This window comes from Ambystoma mexicanum, chromosome 2p, assembly GCF_040938575.1.
Source record: "Ambystoma mexicanum isolate Mex_15411 chromosome 2p, UKY_AmexF1_1, whole genome shotgun sequence".
NCBI classification, from domain to species: domain Eukaryota; kingdom Metazoa; phylum Chordata; class Amphibia; order Caudata; family Ambystomatidae; genus Ambystoma; species Ambystoma mexicanum.
The window spans coordinates 632,243,352-632,257,300 of record NC_090923.1 but is presented as its reverse complement, the minus strand read 5'-3'; the positions used below and the strand labels follow the sequence as shown (position 1 = coordinate 632,257,300).

Below are 13,949 nucleotides of genomic sequence, written 5' to 3'. Positions count from 1 at the left end.
CTTCCCATTCCGAACTCCCGGTCGGTATGTTTTTACATAATCGTATTCTGCAAAGAATAGAGCCCACTGCAACTGTCGTGACGATTAGGCTTTTGCTGACTTTAGGTATTGAAGGTTTCGGTGATCTGTGATTACTGTGATGGTATGTCTGGCACCTAATAGATACTGCCGCCAGGCTTTGAAGGCTGATTTTATTGAGAACAATTCTTTGTCTGTAATTGCATAGTTAAGTTCTGGTGGTGAGAATTTACGTGACCAAAAGGCCACTGGGTGTAATTGGCCTGTCTCTGGATCTTTTTGAGAGAGAACTGCTCCCATAGCTATGCTGGAAGCATCAGTCTCCACTACATAGGGGAGATCAGGGCGAGGATGTCGTAAAAGTGGCACAGAGGTGAATATTTTCTTGAGTTCTTAAAAAGCCTGTTCCGCCTCTTCAGTCCATTGGAATTTTTTGTTGTTTTTTTCAGTAACGATGTGATTAGGTGGACTATCCGTGAGGAATCTGGAATAAATCAGCGATAAAATTTGCAAAGCCGAGCATGCTTTGGGTTCCTTTAAGTGGAGAAGGTGACAGCCAATTAAGGATGGCATCTACTTCGTGTAAATCCATCTTGACTCCCTTTGGCGAGAGAACAAAACCGAGGAACTTAACTTCGGTGACATGGAAGGAGCGTTTCTCGAGTTTAGTGTACAGTTTGTGCTGGCGAAGTTTTACAAGGACTGAGCAAACATGTTCCACATGCTCTCTTTCAGAGGGGGAATACATCATTCATGAAGTATTGGAACACTGCGGGAGCATAGGACAGCCCGAAAGGCATTACCTGATATTCGTACAGGCCATACTTGGTGTGAAACGCGGTTTTCCATTCATCCCCTTTCTTAACACGTATAAGGTGGTATGCTCCTCTGCGGTCTAGTTTGGTGTAGATTTGGGCATCCTTTACTTGGTCCAACAGTTCCGGGATAAGGGGCAAAGGGTAGCAGTTTTTTACTGTGATTTGATTAAGTGCGCGGTAATCGATGCAAGTCCTCAAACCTCCCACCTTCTTTGGTACGAAGAATAAGGGAGAGGCTGTCCGTGACTTTGACGGGCGGATAAACACATTAGCCAGGTATCGATCCAGATAGGACTTCAAGTGGAGATTTTCTGTTTCCTTAAGTGCATACATTCGACCACAAGGAACTTGTGCACCAGGTATCAGGTCGATCTGACCGTCATAGGGCCTGTGTGGCGGTAATGTGTTAGCCTGTTCCTTCTGAAAAACATCTTGATAATCCTGATATTCTTTTGGTAAGGTGTCCATTGGTTCTGCGATCCCTGATGCTATTCCTTGAACAGATTTCAGGTTTGGCTGTGGTATAGATTTCAGGTAGCAAGCGTGGGCGCATTCGTTGGAAAAGGTCAGTCTCTTTGCACGCCAGTCTATATGGGGATTTTGAGTTCCTGACTATGGCATCCCTAAGATCAACCGGAACTGAGGAGCTTTGATGAGGTCAAACGTGATTGCTTCTTGATGTCCATCCTGACACAGAAGGGTTAATTCTGTTGTGCATTGGGTTACTGGTCCCAAAGCAATTTCTGTACCGTCAACAGTAGTTACCTTTTCAGTTGTCGGTTTTGTGCATAAGGGAAGTCCCATTTCTGTTGCCAGATCGCGATCTATGTAATTACCAACTGCTCCATTGTCTATATATGCCTCTATGTCATGCATCCATGACGGTCGTTGGTGATTGATCAAGGTTACTGGTAGGGCAAAATGTGAGGTCTGTGACTCATCCTTCTCGCTCGACAAGCGGATCTCTATGCTTGCCGGGCCTGGTAGTTGACCGATTCCTTTCCATCATCTTCTTTCTTTGTAGTGCCTACCACCTTCCTTGGAGGTTTCCCTGGGCATTCTTTGAGGTAGTGACCCGATTTACTGCAGTATAGGAATAACTGTAGCTGTCTCCCCTTGTCTCTTTCAACCTTGGTCAAAGGGGGTCGTACTCCTCTAATCTGCATGGGTTCTGTGGTCTTTTCTGATGGATGTTGAACATTATCTTTTGAATGTCCGTACATGGCACGATTTTCGAGTCTACTTCGGTCTGTTCTTCGATTCTGTAATCTGTGGCCCAACTGATCTACCAGGTTGATAAACTCTGCACAGTCTTTAGGTGGGTCTACCACTTGAGCAAGGACATCCTTCCGGTCTCCTCGTAGGCCCCAATGAAACAATGTGGTTCTTTTATCTTCTGGCCACCCCGCTTCTACAACCAGTCTATTGAAGGTGGCAATATGAGTCAGTAAATCTTGATTCCCTGATATGATATGATATGATATGGCATTTGTAACGCGCCTATACACAAGTGTTTCAAGGCGCGAAACAATTGGCGGAGGGACAGGAGTTAGTTATCAAAAGCTTGTCCATGCAAGTGTCGAGCAAATAGCTTTTCCATCTCCTGTTGAAAACCCCTGAAGTTCTGCAGTAAAGGGTCATCCCGGCTCACTAAAGGTACCGACCAGTCTGCAGCACTTCCACTCAAATATGATAACACGAAGGCCACCTTCGCCTGGTCGTTTGGGAAAGCCGCAAGGCTACAAAGAAAATGAAGGCGGCACTGGTTCATGAATGTTGCATACCTTCTGGGGTCTCCATTAAACCGTTCTGGTGGTGCCAGGGGTACTGCTCTTGGCAACGTTATCTGTACTGGATTGACTGATGATGGGGTAGCGAAGGGTGGGGTGAATCCGGGCAATGGAACCTGCCCCGTCTGTGTTTGTAGTAGCTGTTTGCTTAGTTCATCAGTACGGTCTTTTGTGACTATTAACTCACATTTTAAGGCATTGGTTTACTGCCGTGCTGCATGTACCTCGGTGCGTAATTGTCCCAAAAGCTGGGCTAACTGATCAGTTTCAGATGTCTCCATGACGCCCAGGTGAATAAGGTTTAAAGGCTTCATGTTGTGTTACGCTCACCTGATATCCCCGGGGGCGTCTGGAAGGCTCTGAGATCTGGAACCCTGGATGCATAGTTGCCCAGTGCTGAATAGTGAATCTTAGTTATTTGTAGGGTGAGCTATCCATCCTGCGTTTCTTGTGCAGGGGCGCTTGACGTTTGTTGGCGAGCTGCCCGAGTTGCTTCACTGGTGCAGTACGCCTTCCTTGGGCCCAGACCTGCTGTGACCCTGAATCTGCTGGTAGGCAGGTAGGTTTGTTAATTGTAAGTCTTTGTCCTGATTATGGTGGGAATTCGTTAATGTCTTTATCTCCTTCTTTTCGGGTGCGAAGGTCTTGATGCTGGTGTGCCGGATGGAGAGCCACGTTTCTAGGTAAGAGAAAGCGCAAAGCGCAGCGCCTTTATTGTCTTTTGAAGCTAACCTGTGTTTTCTTCTTCTTCTCCTCACAGGCCACTGTTGTGCTGTGAGTGGATGAGAGCGCGATGAAATACAGGCCACCGGAATCCGTTAAGGTAGTACAGCGCTGTGCGGTTGTTTAATCTTGAAAGCGACCCTGAATATGTCTCTTTTCCTTTGCAGATTTTGCTGTGGTGCTCCGGATGAAAGCGTGGCGTAGTACGATGAAATTCAGGTAAGACTGGTGGAATTTGATGTTTTGGAAGCTTGCGTTTTAATATTGTTTTTCCCTTTCTCGTTATTGCAGGTCGCAATGTTTGAACAGCAGCTGTGGTAGCGGTTCTCCGGAAGTCCTTAAGCTAGTACTCACAGGTGAGTGATTTTTCTTCTTCTCTTGGTTTTCACAGATTGCAGCCCAGTTTTCTCAAGTAAAACAGAACAATCTTGTTCTTATTCTTGCAGGATTACAGGAAGATGCTGAAGACCAGGAGCTGGACACGGTGGACACGGTGAGCGTCACGCTGCTGGTTGCAGAATAACACAAAGCATGTTCTGCAGTCAGGGTGTGGTTTGTATAGCCCAGGTAAAGTACTACCAGGGACAGTAGTTCCAGGACTGCCACACCCAAAACACTAGACGGCATGGCTTGGTTCTTAGAACTAGACTGTGTGGGTTCTTCCATGCTCGATTTAAAGGCCCAGGTACATAAATGGGACCTAGTTTCAACAGCCCTTCCTTCCTACATATGAGCCTGGTGCCAAAGGTGCCAGGACTGGCTCCAGGAGCCCTTTTGAAGTGGTTTTAAGGCCCTGAGGGTTCTGGTGGGAGCCTGCTTGTTTCACAAATTGTGCCCCCTCACAGTGGTCATGACACGTTTGAGGATACTTGAAAGGGAGTGGGCATAGCATTGTTGCAGGAGACGCACTTCACAAAAGAAAATGAATGTACCCTGGCAAAGAAAATGGGGAGGGACTGTGGTGGTCTCACCGTATTCGGCATACGCTAGGGGAGTGGCTGTTTGGATAGCGCCCTCAGTCCCTTTTAAAATATTGGAGACAACAAGTGATGAAGAGGGAAGAATGGTCCTGCTGTAGGGCTTTTTGGAGAGCCGAAAGGTGTGCATAGTCAACCCGTATGCGCCCAACCATGGCGTGGGAACCTTCTTCAATTCCCTGTCACCACGTCTGGCCACATACAGGGGAGTAATGTGGATCTTGGGAGGGGAGTTAATTGTATAATAAATCCTACATGGACAGATCAGACAGGAAAAATGAGAGGCTGGCCCCCCTGCTAAAGCCCTGGCAAAATTAATAGATCATTTAGCGCTAGAAGATGTATGGAAGTCGGAATATGGGCAATCACAGGGATAGTCACATCACTCAGCCCCGCTTGGAGTATTTACACACATAGATAATTTTTTCACAGGGCGGGAGACTGTGGGGGAATTTGGGCGCTCAAGTTTTCTCCGAGGGTTCTTTCAGACCATGCTCCCTTGACTAGAATGGCAGGGTCTATCGTATATACCCCCTATGCCAGTATGAAGGTTGCGAGCAGAAGCGCTGCTTGACAATGCGTTCTGGGCAGTGGTCGAAGTGGGCGGGAGCAGTCGGGAGCGATGCTCCTCTACTTGTTTTAAATAAGTTTTACCGTTCCTATACTTTCATTTGAAAAAGAAACCGTTCCGGAACGGTATCGTTTTAAAATAAAAGTGTAGGAAGAAGTTGAAACTTGCACTTTCTGTGCACTGCACTAAACGTGCCCTTAAACAGCAGGTGCATGTGTTTTGGGGTTTGTATTGTGCATGGGAGGTGGCGCGGCAATGGGGTTTGTGGGGAGCGGTGCAGGCCAGTAGGGAACATAGCTCCACTACTTCTTTTCGTACACTTCGACCACTGGTTCTGGGATCAGATGTCGGATAGTACAGAGAACTTGTTTGAAGTCAAGGCGGGCAGTGTGGACAGCGTGGGCACACAATGGGAGGCTTTTAAAACTGTAGTGAGAGGGGAGGCGATAGGGTGAATGAGTGGTGCTAGGAAGGCTATAATTCAAGACCTTTCTGATGCAGAACAACAAATTGCGGAAGCAGAACATAAGCAGGTGGCAGAAAAGCGGACGGCAATGGAACATTGATAAAACTCAGACTGCAGTGTATAGCACAAGGGAGAGGTTAGGCAAATTCGACTTTGCAAAATACACTGAAAAATTACACGGAAGCAGACAAACCAGGGAGACTGTTGGCGTGGTTATGTTGCAAAGAGGTCAAGAGGGACATGATCTGTGTAATGAAAGTTGATACGGGAGAGTTGCACAGAACGCAAGCTGCCATCGGAAAAACGCCAGGCGCTGATGGATTACTGAAGGAATTGTATAGGAAATACGCAAACATATTGGCGCCCAAGTTGTTAGACGTTTATGAGAATGAGAAATTGCCGCAGAGAATCCATAATAGTGCCTATTTTGAAACCAGGGAAGCCCCCCCTGGAACACATATGATTATGGTGGGATTAATTGCGAAGAGATGGCCTATAGGACGAACCGGGATAGAAGCGGAGGACACACTGGCGACCATGTATGATGTTACGGATGGTGACCACACGATATCGAGACTTTATGATTTTTTGAGGGGGAAAAGAGGGCAAGGGCTCACCAAAACAAGGACGGTGTGGGGAGCAGATCTGGGCAGAAACTTTACAGATACGGAATGGGGTAATATACTCCTATACACAAAGTGGGTATTGAGAAATGCTAGATTTAAACTGAATCAATTGAATGCAACGCATCATAGGTATATGACACCACACAGGATGTTGCAGATCTCAGATGGGGGAAAACAATGCTGCCCAAGATGCTTGGCAGGAGAGGCAGGAATGCTCCACATGTTCTTGGCCTGCCCAGTTATACAGACATTCTGGGCTGTGATTGTGGATAAAGTGGAAGATGGAGGAATTGATAAGATGGGATGGCCGCCTGAGGCATGCTTATTAGGAATGTTTCCAAAGGGTAAGAGAAGAGGAGTAAGAGGCAGACAGACAGTGCATCAGACTAGGATGAAAGATTTAATATGTATATTGGCCTAAAGACGAATAGCCATGGCCTGGAAACAGGCTAGTGGCCCAAGCATTGAAGCATGGTAGGGAGATTTACGAAGATGGGCGATGGCTGAAACAGTGGTGTGGCACATGGCGACAGAAAGGGGCCTGAGAGAAAGGAATGAGGATGTACTGACCTGGGACACTCTTACCCACAATATGTTTGAGGCTGTGAGACCAAGTAGGGCCGACAAGAAAGAGGGCTGGAGGGAAATCGAGCAAGAACAGGCCACGTCAGATCCGCCAGGGGGGGAATTAAGGTGATATAAGGTAATAGAGGCATTGACGACTGTGGCGCGAAATGTAGACTGTGATATTACACTATATAAAAGGCAGACCAGGGGCTATGATATGGACTAGGTGGCAGAATCCCAGGAGCCTGATTGGTACAAGAGATGAATCAACAGTGGCTCTCTCACCCAAGGATGGACTATTCGTATGACCCAGGAGCTTTAAGCAGCCTGAACGAATCAGAGACTATGGGCCTCATTACGACCCAGGCGGTAAGGGGTTTACGGCGCCGTAAACAGCGCCGACCCTTACCGCCTGAGTACGAGGTCCCTTAGCGCCATGGCGAATTTAACACCTGCTTTTAGCAGGTGTTAAAATCCATGGCGCTAAGGGACCATGGAGTTAATTACGCCACCGTAATTTACGGTGGCGTAATTAACGCCTTCCCCACTCCCATTATGCCCTATGGGGCAAAAATGGGAATGGGGAAGGGTAAATGGGGATTGGGGACTTACCGCCCCGCCAAGGTCGGAATGGGGCGGTAAGTCCGCCAACCACCATGGCGTAAACGTAGTTTACGCCATGGTGGTAAAGTCACGGCCCAGGCGGTAACTTACCGCCTGGGTCGTAATGAGGCCCTATGTCCCATAGATGTATACCGAATATATGTTGAACATTGGATCCCTTGAAGGGGGGAGGGGTGGGGGCGGGACGGTGGTTCAAGGTTGTTGTATTTGTTTATTTAAAGAAAACAATACAAATAAATAAAAATAAAAAAGTGGGCTCCCCCATGTTTTTTCCCAGTAGGTTTTTCTCAAGGATTTTATTTGTACTCGTTTAGCAATTTAGGGCATATGTGGAGAATGTTTGTCAAACGGCCATGCCAAAATCTATTGTCACCTGCGGTGGCCAAAATTCATAGGGGCAAAAGAAGTGTCAGCCATCTTTTGGAGGCCGAATTCACAACGGGTGTCGGAAAATGCCACACATACACTTTTCATATAATCAATTGACGAGAATGCAGGTGTGGTGACAGAAGAGGCACATGGACTTTTATCAGCAGTTAACAGAATAAAGTTGGAGAAATTGCTGACTTTGGAATGAAAAGGGAAGGGACTGTATAGTTGCATAGTATATGTTATGTTATATTATGTTCTTGGGATTTGTAGAGCACAAGGGTTCCATTTGCATGCTGGCCAGCAGCTCGGCAGATCTTAATGGGAAGGTAGTGGGCCCATCGAAGTGAACCCACATGACATTGGGAGGTGGGCCCATCAAAGTGAACCCACATGACATTAGGTGTTGGGCCCATTGGAGTGAACCCACATAACAAGTGGAGGTGGGCCCATCGAAGTGAACCCACATGACATTAGGTGTTGGGCCCATTGGAGTGAACCCACATGACAAGTGGAGGTGGGCCCATCGAAGTGAACCCACATGACATTGAGAGGTGGGCCCATCGAAGTAAACCCACATGGCATTGGGTGGTGGGCCCATCGAAGTAAACCCACATGACATTGGGAGGTGGGCCCATTGAAGTAAACCCACATGACATTGGGTGGTGGGCCCATTGAAGTGAACCCACATGACATTGGGAGGTGGGCCCATCGAAGTAAACCCACATGACATTGGGTGGTGGGCCCATTGAAGTGAACCCACATGACATTGGGAGGTGGGCCCATCAAAGTGAATGTACATGACATTGGTTGGTGGGCCCACTGAAGTGAACCCACATGACATTGGGTGGTGAGCCCATTGAAGTGAACCCACAAGACATTGGGTGGTGGGCCCATCGAAGTGAATGCACATGACATTGGTTGGTGGGCCTACTGAAGTGAACCCACATAACATTGGGTGGTGGGACCATTGAAGTGAACCCACAAGACATTGGGTGTTGGGCCCATCGAAGTGAATGCACATGACATTGGTTGGTAGGCCCACTGAAGTGAACTCAAATAACATGAGGGACCAGATGAATGCAAAAAATGATCTTCTGAGTTTTAAATAATCTTGGTTAGAAGAAGGCAAAAACAGGTCTTGGCAGCCATCTGAAGAAAAGTAATAACTTGAATAGCTGTTGAAGGGATCTTGTAGAAAAGAACACACTAACCAACGGTGCAATGCAACTCTAAGAATCAGCCCGACTCAGTTTCAAACGTGATGACTGATGCAGCAAGCAGCTTTGCTGCAGAGTCTATTTCACTGGAAATGTTGTCAACATATCAAATATGTGCCCTTGGTAATGACAGGAGCTCTAGGCTTGATGCGTGGCCGATTACTCCGCATGGAATTCTGAATCAATACACATTCATAAATAAATAATTACCCAACGGTATACACCATAATCAAATACCCTCTAAGTCTCCTTCGTTCGAAAGAAATGAACACCAACTAGATCAGACTCTTGTTAGAACCGTGTACAGGAAAGATAGCTCAGCGGCAGTGTGCTCGCCTTGGAAACAAACACGAAGCGAGCAGGTTCGATCCCCGTGTCCGCACTTAGAAACCTCTGGGTATTAAGCGCGTTATAAATAACCCATCATATCATATCATACAGTTCCATGATATTCATTTTACATGAGCAGTCTAGTAGTGAAATCAATTTAAATGCACCCTTCTCTAACAAAGCTAACCAGTCATTAATTAGCCATTCTCCAACCTACTGGGAGCGCATCCCGTTGCATGTACTACTCGGCGCAGATTAACAACATTAGGGGAGTTCATTGAATGATGTATGCATTGGGCGGAAAGCAGTACTATAGCGAAAGGTGCGGACACCAGGCATTCCCTCCCGATCCTCACCATTCTGCCCATTAAATGCTACATTCTGAAGTTGACATTCCAGAAGACTATGCAAAGCCTTGATGTTTTGTGCCCTTAAAAGGGACTGCATTCTGAACGTCAGATACAAATACCTCAGAATTAGGGGCATTCGCAAAGATAGTGTGCATGAAAGGGGAGTATGAATCTCTGGGTATGTATAAAAGGGTAGTCTCCCCAGGCTTGGCACCGAACTGAAGCCTGATTGATATCTTCGGGAGAGGCCATCCTCCCACAGAAGAGACTATTTTTGCTTTTGCTTGTTCCCAATAGCGGATGTCTTACATTGTTTCCTAATTTGGAATCACTCTGGGCCTCATGCTAATTGAGCAGCGGAATCCAGATGTGGACCCTTGCTTATGTGTCTAGCTAGGAAGGAACTGCGCAGTACAGTGACGCCAAAGGAGGCAGAAGCATGTGCTGGGGGTTTGCTGTTTCTACTCTTCCTCATAGGCGCTAAGCCTGCCATTTCATGCAACTGTCCTGTGGAAGCGGTCAGTCAGCCTGATATGCTAATAAAGAACAGAGAACTAAAATATGGCTGAGGGCTTTCTGAATGGGTTCCAGCGGATAGAAGCAGCTATTTTGGCCTTTGTTCGTTCTCAGTAGAGTTCTCGCATTGTTGGCTAAACTCTTTAGATATATCCTACAGCTAAGATATTTTACAAATGTGCTAATCTTGTCAATTTTCATCTGTTGTTAGCGGAAGTAAATACATGGAGATGATGAAACATGGACTTAAAATGATACTTTAGAAGGATGGGGATTCAATGTTTGGGTACATGACTGGATAGATTGGAGCAGGAGGCGTGTCTCTACGGAGGGAAACAGCTGGTATGCCCTACTCCAGGGATGTGGTTTATTAATTGTAGTTCATACGGCTCCTCACCAATGACTGATTGTGATTTACTTGGTCTACATCAGTTTGGATAAGACTTCTCGGTCAGGCTTGAAGCAATTGGCATGCGTGACACTTACTAGTTTGAGTAGGGACTCCACCGTCCGTCACCACCAATGTAGCTGAATACTGGAAGTTCAAACTCGCAATCAGTGCCGAATCGTAAGTCAAGGTACTGTTCACCTGTTGGATTTAGAATAGCACAAGAGTGAGCTTGTTGTTCTTTGGAAAACAAGAAATGCCAGATCTAGTCTTGATGGGCTCCAGAAAAGAAATATGGTCATTCATCATGTTTGAAATGCTTATAGCAGATGCAGTACACTTTGCAATCAGGCATGGGAGGGTGAAGGAGGTGACATATTTAAAAAGTATTGTACATCACATGTAAGACATTCTCATCGGACAAATTCCAGGTGCTATGAGGACGGTGCAGCAATACAGAATATACATTTATGAAACTTTTCCAGTTAGAAACAGTACCCCCCTGCAGCTTTTTTCGGGGGTATCTTTTGCATTGGCTGGTGGGTCTGCATTTTGTACTTCATGACAGACCTACTGCTGAAAGGAACGCTACAGATCTACTCCGTAATGTACGGATTGCATCTTGATGAACTCACTGATTGACCAATTGCAATACTAGATCCAGCTATGTTGGAGGACCATTAGAGGTTGGCCAAAGAAAGACCTACGAAGCTCATAGAACATTCTCACATTTGCTGGCACCATTCTGTAGGATATCAACCTGCACTTTGCTGTATCACCAGCTTCTTTGCCTGCTGTCTCCCCTTCAAAACCTGAACCTAGGATTGTTGGTGGCATATGGTTGGCCAACTTCTTGTGTATTTTAGCTGCCTAGATCAAACCCCCACTGCAGTGTAGCTACACTGTTAAAATTAGTAAGTCCCTTGTGACAAATCCAACAAATTCATCCCTTCTACCCGAGGGGGAGCCCCTGCCTTTGTGACACGGTACGAGGAATGACCAAAGAAGAAGAATATCTCACCTTCCCTTCCCCATAAGTCGGACATGTTCATTGGCTATATAGCAAATGAACAGGGCAATTATGTACTGGGACCCTTTAATGTGGAAGGTTCAGTTTCTGATCTGTGTTTCCATCACCATCTTGTGAAAACGAGCACCAATCAAGTTTCTTCTTCCATTCCAGGAAGGAACTTAAAGGCCAACTGAACTCTTCAACCTATCCTTCGACTTTGCTTGCTTACCCTCTGTTTTCAAAACAGACACGGTCATCCCGCTATTAAAAAAGCAAGCGGCTGACCCAAAACTACCAGCTAACATTTGCCCTGTGTCTCTCCTTCCGCACTACTCTAATGTGCTTGAAAGGGTTGTGTTCAACCCTCTTACCATTTTCATAGACATTCACAACCTTCAAGTACCCCCTACAAGCAGGCTTCCACTCCCATTCCATGGAAACTACTTTCATGAATGTGTTCAACTTCATCGCCTCTGTAAGCACTCCAACCTATCCTCTATTCTAATTCTCATTGGCCTATCTGCTGTCTTTGAAGCTGTCAATCACTATGATCTCCTTAATACTTTCTTTGTTGTTGGGATTCACAATCAACCCCATGCCTGGATTGAATCCCACCTGGCACCTCACCAATTTTCTGTCTCCTGGAGCAACAACACCTCTCAACTCACTCTTCTAACTGTTGCTGCTCCACAAGGCTCTGTCTTGGGTCTTCTCCTCTTTACACTCTACACTTCTGCTTTTGGGAAACTAATCTCCTCCTGTGGGTTCTCGTACCAACTCTTTACCCATGGCACCCAGATCTTCTTCCGTTTTCCTGAACTCTCCTCTGATTGCTCTATCAGTAGTCTCCTCTGATTTCCCAATCTCGAGTAGTCTCCAGGAGGATAGCTCAGTGGCAACGTGCTTGGAAGCAAGACGACATGGAGCGACACTGGTTTGATCCATGGGTCAGCGCTTAGAAACCTCTGGGTATTAAGCGCGTTATAAATAACCTATAATATCATATCAAAATGTCCAACTCTCTACCATTAAATATTGGCTGGCTTCGCCCTCTATGATGTTAAACTCTACAAAAACAGAGTTGCTCTTCTTCCCTGCCAAAAGTTCTCTCTAATCTCTTCATCTGCCTATTCAGTTCCCACCTGACACTTCCCCTACTCTTCTTCAGCTAGAAACCTCTGCGTCATCTATGAGCCTTCTCTGGAACTGCAGCTCGCCTCAAGCTCCGAAATATTAGGAAATCAGGGATCTCCTTACTTTCAACACCAGCAAGCATCTCTTAACCACTCTTGTCTTCTATAAACTGGACTACTGTGCCAGCATCCTCTCTGGTCTGCCCAACTATGATTTCTGTCCTCTCAACATGATCATTAACTTCATTACCAGGGCTCTCTTTGAACTCCCTCACTTCATACCAACTTCCTCGTACCCTCAGCAGGCTGGATGGCTGACGATGTGAAACAGGGCCCGATTTAGATTCCACAAATCTACCACGGTAAGGCACCACTGTATATATCCTCCTCTACCCAACTCTACAAGCCTTCTTGTAATCTCCGCTCTGCCTCCCCGACTACCCTTGTGGCTCCTTGCCCTCTCTGTGCTACCCCTCGCTTCCGCTCCATCTCTCTTCTTGCTCCTCTTGCATGGAATTCTCTTCCCCAGGACATCTGAGAAACAGTCCACACGCATTTGTTCAAAACCAAACTAAAAGCCTACCTTATTGCCTCAGAGTTACACTCTTAACCTACCTCTCATCTGCCTGCTAGCTAACATTTTTCCCATGCCTCTTACCTTCCTCTGTCCCTCACTTCCTCTGCCTCCACTCTTGCACTTCACCCATCAATGTTACAGCCCGAGCACAGCTGGCCGTACCGCCTACCTGCACTTACTAATGTCCAATGTTCATTGTCCTTAATATGTGTATGTCTACTTATGTATTGTCCCTGGTGACTGTTCCATTTACTCCCCTCCACAACCTGGTCAGAATGTCCCACAAACTCACCCCATTATAAGAAGCTTACTGCTTCCCATCAAATATGATTTCTTAACCATTGTATGTTCTTTTGTGATCAAAAGAGCATTGTTCCTCCTGTATATCAATAAACAAACAAACAAACAAACAAACAAACAAACAAACAAACAAACAAACAAATAAATAAATTCAAGCAGTTAGGGACAGAGCAGCCACCAGAGAGCGTGTAACTAGGGCTCGCTGAACTGCATATAGGAAGAGCGGAGTACGCAACATTCGCCGTGGTGGGTGAAACTAGGAGACAGTGTGGAGAATCTTGTAGCTCCGACAAAGGCAGAACCTTGAGCAAGAGAGGGGATGCTGAGGCAGAAGGACTTACTGTGAGCATGCCCGAGGAAGGAGTGACGTATGCCGAAAAAATGAAGGGGCCAGCGGAGACCATAGGCCGAGTAGGGCTCATCAAGCGCTTATCCCAGGAAGCGGTGAAGGAATCCGGATGAACGAAGGGGCCAGCAGAGCCCATAGCCTGAGAAGGGCTCACTGAGAGCATACCCCAGGAAGGAGTGTAGAATGCCAAATGAAAGAAAGGGGCTAGCATAGCCATAGCCTGAG

The 13,949-nt window shown here is 46.4% G+C and overlaps 1 protein-coding gene across 1 annotated transcript in view; it reads right to left on the bottom strand.

Annotated features, from left to right (window-relative positions):
* Positions 1-13,949, bottom strand: part of CDHR4 (cadherin related family member 4) — a 332,193-nt gene that overhangs the window by 99,326 nt on the left and 218,918 nt on the right. Inside the window, exon 10 of the mRNA XM_069646250.1 lies at positions 10,452-10,554. Within this exon, the coding sequence (XP_069502351.1) occupies positions 10,452-10,554 (103 nt within the window). The remainder of the gene's footprint in view (positions 1-10,451; positions 10,555-13,949) is intronic.